General features: G+C 37.3%; 1 protein-coding gene across 2 annotated transcripts; it reads left to right on the forward strand.

Annotated features, from left to right (window-relative positions):
- The first annotated feature begins 341 nt into the window (after window positions 1-341).
- tmem154 (transmembrane protein 154) lies at window positions 342-9,777 on the forward strand. Of its 2 annotated transcripts, XM_037765409.1 has the most exons (9): window positions 342-557; window positions 1,263-1,361; window positions 2,873-2,935; window positions 3,174-3,230; window positions 3,418-3,588; window positions 4,520-4,574; window positions 6,157-6,233; window positions 6,833-6,875; window positions 8,353-9,777. In XM_037765409.1, exons 1-8 carry the CDS (start codon window positions 464-466, stop codon window positions 6,862-6,864), a joined length of 648 nt encoding a protein of 215 aa, XP_037621337.1. In that variant the 5' UTR covers window positions 342-463; the 3' UTR covers window positions 6,865-6,875; window positions 8,353-9,777. The 2 variants fall into 2 exon arrangements, with proteins under 2 accessions (XP_037621337.1, XP_037621338.1); XM_037765410.1 differs by lacking the exon at window positions 3,174-3,230 and having other exon boundaries at window positions 344-557.
- The last annotated feature ends 343 nt before the right edge of the window (window positions 9,778-10,120 follow it).

The raw sequence follows: 10,120 nt of genomic DNA on the forward strand, positions 1-10,120 counted from the left end.
CCAGTATTCTTTTTACCACAAAGACCGAGTTATAATTCGGCCTCTTGTATTGAGAAACGGATCAACAAACAAATATGCAGAAAATTTACAGCCTCTAGGTTATTTCAAGCAACGGCTCGACACATTCACAATTCTCTCAAGAGATACACCAACCAGCTGGCCCTCACACACAAATAGTTTTTTCCTTCCTTAAAAGTTTGTTCAGCTTCCCCCTCGCTCTAACGCATACCTAACAGGAAGGAATGTGATTGTACTGCAGCTGAAGAGCCGTCAGACTTGTGGCGACAAGCACACAGTCGATTGCATCACATCCGAGTGAGTTATCTGAGTGAGTCTGAGGGTGTGTTTGTGTGTGAGTGAGTCTGTTTTTTTTTTTTTCCTTTCCGTCCATTTGACATGTTAAGTCAGATCAGGAAGTGTGATGCTGTGACAGTAGAGAAGGAAGCTGGCACACAATGGCACTATGTTTGCTTCTGGGACTGGTAGCATGAGAGGGCCGCGGGCGAAGACCCTTCTGCTGCTGCTGCTGCTGCTGCTGACCTCTCTGACTGGGACAGGTACATTACTTTCTTTACTCTCTTCAACTCCGCTTTCCTGTCTCCTCCCTGCTTTCTCTTGTGTGCTTTAGTCTACTCTTCTGACTCTGTGAGTGTAACTTCTTGACTGAAAGGAGTGTTTATTATTCATACTGTGAAAGGGTATTTTAAAAACACCAGATAGAGCAGTATTAAATTAATTTAAGGTACAGTTTAGCCCTTTGTCACATCAATCCACTTTTTGTCAAAACTAAATTGTCAAATTAAACTATTCTCTAACGTTTATAAAGCCAAGATCAGCCTATAAGAAACCTTTTAAATTTGTACAGCGAATACCGTTTAAACACTGGTCCTCTTTTGTTTAAAATCAAGTACATTTTCTTGAGCAAGACGAAGCTCTGTCTGGGAACAAATTGCTCAACATGTTGAATATCTCCACCTACTCTGTGCTGTCCAGTAGGTGCATTTCGCAACGGTTAGGATTTCTTTTTTGTAGCAACCGCTTGAAATCATGAACGCGGAAGTCTTTAAGTTCCTGTATGATGTGACAGTTATTCAAATGTTGTTTTGGAAACTAAGCTGGTGAATTACCTGCAGAAATGACAGTCTTCATTCACGGGTGTGTTTCACTTTTAATATAAATGCTGCACATGTTTTCCTTTAAGTTTCACCACCTCTTTCAATGACATGACGTGATATAAAGTAATGAGAGGTGTTGTATTGCAGTGTTATGCCAAGATGAAGATGGAGAAGTTGCAGAAACTGAGGCACCAGCAGTTGAGGAGAATCTAGAACCAGTAGACGAGGATAATACGGGGATCTCAGGTGAGACGTGAATAATAAATTCTAGAAATAATAATACACTATGTGGCCAAACGTATGTGGACACCGTGGGGCTGTTTTTCATGGTTTAGTTAGACCTCTTAGTTCCATTTCTATTACCTTTTAGCAAGATAAAGACACTTGGTCAAGAGGGCAGCATAAAAAAACATTGTTACAACAATAAATACAATACAAACAACAGGCCGGGACACTGTCACACACTGTAAAAGTAAACTATTATACTTCACTTACACTTTAAACTACTTCCTGGTACAATATTAGTACACCCCAAGTGTGCCATTCTGTGCTATGACAAATTGCACTTCAATTATGAGAAAACACAATTTTATTGACATTAAAAGATTAATACAAAATGTACATACTTTACCAATTAGCCTCAGATGTTATTGAGTGTGTTTGTAGATCAAAGTGTAAGTGCATGGGAGTTTCTGTTGCGGGCACATTGGACGATGCCTAGGTCCATAATGAAAACCTTTTCAAAAAGAACTGTACCCGGTATTTGGATTAGCTGGATTATTAGTCTTGTTGTCTGATTCTTTGATCAGATATTTATAGATTTAAATCAAGAAACTTTTTGAAGTTAGATTGTATTTTATTAGGCAAAGGACCTTTTTAACACTGATGTATTTTTGTTAAAGGAAAAAAAAAGTGGATCGAGGCTAAACATGTAAAATACCTATCATGAATGTTTTTAATTGTAAAATATAACCTCTTTCCTCTCTTGTGGGTGGTATCACAAGTCGAGGGGACAACCCGTGAAGGGTTTACATTCAGTGGTTCCTTTTAGGGGTGTACACAAATACATTATTGGGATATGCAGAGATAATACGTTCTGATCAGATACGAAACACATCAGCATTTTTGCAGTAATGCTTGCCTTCAGAAGCACGTCAGACCAACTTTATCTTTATCTGGACCTCCTCCCACTGCATGCACAAACTCCTCTTTTTAAAATGATATCATATGACCCAGTAAGCTAGTAAGGCTGTTTGTTTTTTCTGTCAATAGCTTTGACATTTTTTATCAGACGGATAGGAATGCATATATTTTTTGTAACACACACAGATTGTTGTTTTGTGTTAAACCCCCGGTTCCTTTTAGGGAACTAAGTTTGGGTAACTTCTGAGTTTTGTACTTCTGTTTCTCTGGCTCTGACTTTATTGGCTCCTCATTCTGGTCAAAACATGTTTTTGAAGTTCACTTTCTTTAATGTATTTGAACCAGATTGGTTCAACCTACCTGGTCTTGCCAGCGCAAAATGACTGGAAAGGCTTTCTACAAGTTATAACTTGTTGTAAACTGTTTTTTTTGGAGGAGTGGAAGCTGTTCCAGCAGCATGTTACTGTAATGCTTCCCATGGTTTTGGAAAGAGACGTTCAACAATCACATAAATACTTTTGGCCATTTGTGATGAATTGACATTTTAAAACTTATTAATCATTGTAAATGTCATCATCATGATGACGTGCCTCTCTCTCTCTCTCTGTTTGTAGAAACAACCCCAACTGCTATTGAATATACTTCAACCTTGGACCCCTCCTTCACAGGAGAGTCCGGTAAGTCACACAGCTTTTATTCTCTATGATGTTCTTTGTGCTAAAAAAACTCCATCTACCCTCAGGAAGGGTATTTCACTAGTTATTCATTGTTCAGTTGTTCAGCATTTATTTCCCTGATGCAGTTTCATATCTCTTCTTGGCACCATGTAGTGGAGAGAAGAAAAAAACAGTTAGTTAGTCAGTTAGGACTCGCTGACATATTTCAGTAAAATCATCTAATCTTTCCTGTTTCCAGTTGAAAATATCATTGAAGAAGATCGTGGCTCAGGATTGAGCCAGGTGCCAGGTGATGGTATGTCAGACATACCATTGATCTAACATACCAGCACAGTGCAGATTTGTGTCTAATATAAATGTAAAGATAATTGACTATAAATGACAGGACAATAAGAAGAACACTGCAGTAGCACATATTTATGATATAAGTAATAAATCTAAAGACTGGTGACTGACTGATAACCGTTGCCTGGTTTGTGCAGGACAATCAGAACCAACAGTGGACCCCACCGGTACCACTGAACCAAAACCAGATGACGGTTTGGGTATCATCATCATCCTAATCCCTGTGGTGCTGGTGGTCGTAATCATCGGCATGATAGTTTGTGGTATTTTCATCAACCGCAGGTGGAAGAATAAAGAGAGAAATCAAGGTATGTCAATCACAAGAGGGAACACTTTAAAGGGTCAGTTCACACAAATCACAAGAAAACAAACAAAAAAACAACATATTTTGGTCAATGCAGATGGTTTTGGTTCTTTATTTGCAGAGATTTTCAATGGGAGTGAATGTATAATTTACATCTGATTTTCACATTAAAAGCATTGAAAGACAGCAATTGGAACTATTTTCTGTAAAAAAGTAAATAGTGGTCACAGTGAGATCTGTGAATTATACTTTCAAACATCAAATTAAAAAAAAAATCATAAAAGTCATAAAAATGACAAATTAAACTTTACGTCGATACTTGAAAAACAAAATTAAAAAAATTGAAATAAAATAAAAATAATAACATTCTCTGTATGGCTGGATACCATGAGGATTAAATGGAAAATATATTTTTTTGTAATTTGGGGGAATAGACGTAAATCTAGCCTCATTCTTGTATCATGATTGAATTCATATTGTTAAAAATACCTCAGCTACTTACCACTGTTTGCTATTATTATAACTACTAAATAACTCAACTTATTTAGTAGGGCTGCACCCTCTCAGTCAATTGGTCGACTAATCGGTCGTTTTGGTCTTAGTCGACTAAAATTTCTTTAGTCATTCTTTATGTTTTTTTATGTTGAATTACTTATTTCCAAGAAACTTATGAGCACATCTGTGGTGAACACAAGATTTAAAGTGGTGCTTTTGTGTGATTCTTTGTGGAGAAACTAAAAAACCATCTGTCGATTAAATCAACTAATCGATTTGTCGACAAAATCATATGAGTGTTAATGTCTGATTTCTTTGGTCAAGGACAGCCCTATTATTTAGTGTTTGAATCCTTTAAGTTAAAGATTTATTCAATTACTGTAATGCGATTTGCCATTTTATAATAACAAAGATGACTGAGCCGTGTTCTCCTCTCATAGAGCTGAGAAAAGAGGATCCATATTTGGATGGGTCCAGTACAGAGAAGGTGCCAATGTAAGTATTGAGAATTTAACTCTTTTTTTTTTTCTACCGCTGCTATTTTGAAGGACTGTTGGCAACAGTAAAAAAAATACTAAATTTGAAATAAATTTTCAGTAGCCTATCTTAATGTCAAATGCTTTGAGAGAGATGTGTAATTTCCTGTTTGAAAATCATGACCTATGTGCAAAAGATATTTGGGTTTCATGTGCGTACGAGTGTGAGAGTTATTTTAAAGTAACATCGAGTGAACATAAGTCATATCTTGTGGTTAGGCTACATATCTTTCCTCACTGCTATTCAGAACATCGGCAACATCTCAAACATAATATCTACATCTTGATAACTTGAGTTGACCAAATTACTTTGCCTCGACACCTACGTATTCTTTTGCTCTCGCTGTGTGTGTTGGTGCACAGGGAGCCAAAAAGCCCCGTAGCTCAGTAAAGGTTGAAGACAGGAGTTGGCCTTTGAAGTCTTAATGGAAACAATTGTGAAACTGTGAAAACAGTATCGGACAAAACACAATCAATTCAATGAGATTACAAATCAGAGAAAATAAGATAAACAAGAGTCGGCCTAAGACCAACGGTAACCTACTGTATAATTGAATTAGTACATTAACAAGGAAATTTGATTTGCAAAACTCTATTACCAATGAAAAGTCAACGTTAGATCATCAAAGGAAAACAGCACAGTAATAAATATAGTAAACATGTAAGTCTACACATAGTCCACAAAAGTAAAAAGAGTAAAAATACATCAAATGTTAGCACAACAGTGTTGTATAGAGTAGTGCAGGGACAATGTCTTTTTGTAGGCCAACCAGGAAGTTAGCATCGCCCAAAAAGACAATGGGATTTTTCTATTGGGTTTTGGATTATTGCAGAAAATAATCTCTGTGGCAAACAAACGTTTATGATCATTACACAGTTTATTCAGCAAGATAATCTTCACAAATGAGCACTACTGGTGTGCCACTATGGCTCACCTGGTAGTGCAGGCGTCCAATGTACCAAGGCTGAGTCCTTACTGCAGCGGCCCAGGGTTCAAATCCGACTTGTGGGCCTTTGCTGCGTGTCAACCCCTGTCTCTCTCTCCCCCTTTCAATACTATTTGTCTCTCACTATCATTAAAGGCATTGAAAAGCCCAAAAATATAATCTTTAAAAAAAACAAATGAACACCACTTTTATGATTTTTGAAGTGTGAATGCAATCGACAGAAGTAAAAAGATAACGTCATGGTTATGAACAAACTACACCACGATCACATGAACGCGAGTATACACAACGAGGCTGTAAAGGTGGACGAGTCAGCGTGATGACATTTAGTAGTCTCATTTAGCCACTTGTTAGCAACCGCCTTTTTTGACACGTAAAAGCTTCAAATTTCACGGTTGAACTATTTACTGACATATTTTATATCGTAGAACAAAACGTTAAAATCTCTTAAGCTTGCGTTAACCACAGACCTTATTGTAGTATCGTAGCGGTTGCTACTAGCAACAGGATTTTTAACTGAAACTAACTGCAAACATTGAAGTTAGTTTGTTAACTTGTTTTTCTTTATTTTCTACATCGTTTCATACCTTCCAGGCCCATGTTTGAAGAAGACGTGCCCTCTGTACTGGAGCTAGAAATGGAAGAGTTGGGTCAGTGGATGAAAAAGGATGGTATGTATCTTTAAATAAAGCGTATGAGATGTTATTATTTAATGATAAAACTAATCATTTAAAAGAAAAAACAAAACAAAAGGTAGGCTATCATATTTTTCGTAGAAAAGGATAGATTCATTCTGAGGGGATCTACTGAGAAATATTATAAAGCCTATCATTATTACCCATATCTGCAAGTTGGATTACACTCTCTCAATGTGGTTATATCTGGATGTGAATGACATCAGACATTCACAGTTCATTTGAATGACTTTGTTCATTTGTTTACACATTTACATAATTTTTTTTTTATATATATATATATATATATATATATATATATATATCGTTGGCAAGATGTTCTCCGTTGTACCATTTGTGCTCATTGGACTGCTAAACTACATCCTTTGTGTCTGATTGTCATGAAAACCCCCCCAAAAAAACATCAAAAAGGGAACCAACAATAAGATTAGTTGCGGGAGTTCATCCAGCAGAGGTCACTGTTGCTCTAATTGTTAAGACTTGTGTGTTGTCAGTTAATCACATAGTTTGTACTTATTAGTTTAGTGAATATATGAGTCATCTCATGTGTTTGTTCATTGGTTTGTTTGTTCCAGTTGAACCTGCAGAGGACTCTAACCATGCATGAATCCATTTATGGTGAGCATGCCTTACACTTGTTAAATGTATGTCCAGTTTATGAACACATACAGGTTTTATTCATAATCAGAGAGCTATTCTCATCACTTTTAGTCATAATATACCTGGAGATGTGTTATGTCTTTAATAACTCACCTCTAAAATGTTGTTTTATAGATATCAAAACACTTATTTATGCATAAAACAAAGTGCATGAGGGTATATTAGCTTTACTCTTTATTATTTTCACTCCTGCTCTTCTGTGAAACCTCATTTGGCAATGTTGATGACTAAATCATAGCAGTCACTGTTTGTCACAGCATTATTAATCGACATTCCTGCAGATGTGAATGCAACCTACTTCTAATTGGGAAATCTCATAATGAGTACACTCGAAACAATAATGTAAATATCCCTCTTACACAATACAGATCAAGAGTCGACTATTTCCAGTTAGCTCTTTCCTGCCAGCCTGTGTCTGTTGTGATGCACCAGCTGGTTTCAGGATAGCTACGATGAACTGTGACCCTTTCGTCATTACACACGCACTGTTTGAAACACCTGCTAGTGATTACACCAGGCCGGCATGGGAGTGTGGCGCAACTTAACCCCGGGACAGTCTCCTTTACTGGAAGGGGCTGTGAAGGCGAGGTCAAGGTCCACTTCACTAACTGTTGACCAACATCATTTACACACGGCTTTTTCTCAGGATTTCATTTCTAAAGCGGTGCAAGGGTTAGAGGGTACTTTCATTCAATGTGGAGGCACTCTGTACACATCAGGTTACACAAGAGATCTCAAAACAAAAGTAAAGGGGATGTTACTGCTGCTGTGGTTGCACACAGACCTGGGAAACTCCACAGTAACTTGGGCAAATTAAAGAAAGAAAGCTTATAAAATGTTGTTAAGTTTTGAAACTTACCATTTACTTTGCACTTTGCACATAGCAGACCTGTACTCTCAAGAGAAACATGGTTTGGTGAAGGTATTTAGAACAAAATTTGTTCAAACCAAATTAAAGAAAAGTAAAGGTAGGGTCGGTTATGTTGAGAAAACAGCAAGATTTTTAATATGATCAAAAAGAAAAACCCAGACCAGTGTTGCCAACTCTTTTCCAGTGAAAGTAACTAGCAGCACTTGCTCCAAAAGTCCCTAAATCTAGAGAGAAAGTCACCAAGTCTTCAACACCTGCAGTCCGTCGCTTCAGGCCTCCAACTAAAGCCACTCCCCCAAAATTATCATTATGAGCATACACAACGCACATGGCTATTGTAATGATAACAATAGATGTATTTAAACAACACTACCAAACGTAGCTTTAACAACATAGCATTGTACTACAAACCTCTAACACATAATGGGACTAAATTAAGTTTAAAAAAAAAACACTCGACTTGACTAAATATCTGTGAACATCACAAAATTATGGAGGAGTGACCTCTGTATCGCTGTCTCTCTGACTTTGTCACCTCTCTCTCCCATCATTTCTTTACTGCAGGTTAACAAAGGACGCTCTCCTGACACGCAAGAACACACAGTCAACAATGCATCGTTACCAACTTGGATGTTCTGACCTGTTCTACAATAATCCAGCAACACCTGTGACCACAGGAACTAATTTGACTGCCAGGAAACAACATCACAACACGTTAAGGACACTAGCAAACATAATTTTCATTATTAAAGTAAAATAATAGGCAAGAAAAATTCATTTTCAAAGGGCCAGTGTGTAGCATTTAGGACGATCTATTAGCAGGAATGGAATATAATATTAATAAGTATGTTTTCCTTAGTGTAAAATCACGTGAAACTAAGAATGTGTGGCTCTTTGATCAGCGTTGTGCCTTTCAGGTATTGTTTCTGTCATGCATTACATTACATTTATTTAGCTGACGCTTTTATCCAAAGCAACTTACAATAAGTGCATTCAACCACATGGGCACAACCCCAAAAAGTACATTAACTTCATCAAATATGCTGATCTACTTCAAGTGCTACATTTAGAGACAACAATTAGATAGATAGACAATAGACAGAGAAAGATTTTTCTTTTATTTCATGGGCCGAGGTGCAGTCTGAACAGAAGAGTTTTGATTTGCATTGTTGAGCTGTCAAGCAGTAATCGGTTATAATCCAGGTAAATACGCAGTATTTTCTGCCTCAGTGAGTCAGACAGAGTGAAAGTATTAAGTTTAAACCTAAAACACACTGTGCTGTAGCTACCAAAAATCCCCTTTTCTGCAGTTTCATACTGTTGAAAGAGTATGTGGTCATCTTAATGCGCATTAGGCCGATACTCTTCTCCACCCCTCACTGATATGACCGCTCATAGTTTCTGCTGATGGCTTCTCTTTAGCTCAAAGCCTCTTTGTTGTATTACACTGTGTGACTCCCTCCAGCTGCAGGTTTTAATGGGGAAATATCCTGTTGAAGATTGCAGGCATGCATGACAGAGAAGGCCACTCATTTTCATGCCTGTGCAGAGCTGGTTAGGACTTACGGAGAAAGTGTTGCTGAAATCTCTGAGTGTGAAATCAGTTGCACTCTATTTCTGAGTCTTTTGATCAATGATTAGCCGTTGCTGAGGCAGCTGTCTAAAAGCTGCTACTGATAAGATTTTCATCTCATACAGTAGAAAATGACCCTCTGACTGAATGTTTTATGTCTACAGATGCTTTTCCGATGTTTTGTTTCCAGGTTTTGCTTAAACGTGTTGAATGTAAGCAGTCGTAAGACTGATCTAAATGTGAGTGCTTTCTAAATGTGTCAGTCAGTATTTTGCAGCATCTTGCACTGTAAATATGAGAATACAGTAAACCAAAAGATATTATTTTCAAGGAATGCCTTTTGTAAATATTTCGTATGAGGATGCAGTATTGTTTTTTTGCTGATGAAGCTTTGAATAAATTAGCATTAAATAAAATCATGATGTCAGTGTGGCTCTATAGGCATGGCAATATCACCTGGTCTGCCACTTTGTTTCTGAAATATCTCAACAACTGTCGGATGGATCGCCATAAAGTTTTGTACAGACATTCGTGGTTCCCAGACGATGAATCCTACTGATGTTGGTGATCCCCTGACTTCTCCTTTAGCATCATCACAAGGTTGACATTTTTGGTTTTGAGTGAAATGTCTCGACAGCTATTAGATGGATTGACAAGAAATTTAGTACACACATTCATGTCCCCGTCAGGATGAATTTTAATATAAAAGTTGTATATGTAATGTAAAAGTTTGGTGATCCTGTGACTTTTCATCTCAAA

The sequence above is a fragment of the Sebastes umbrosus genome, chromosome 3, assembly GCF_015220745.1.
Source record: "Sebastes umbrosus isolate fSebUmb1 chromosome 3, fSebUmb1.pri, whole genome shotgun sequence".
Lineage (NCBI taxonomy): Eukaryota > Metazoa > Chordata > Actinopteri > Perciformes > Sebastidae > Sebastes > Sebastes umbrosus.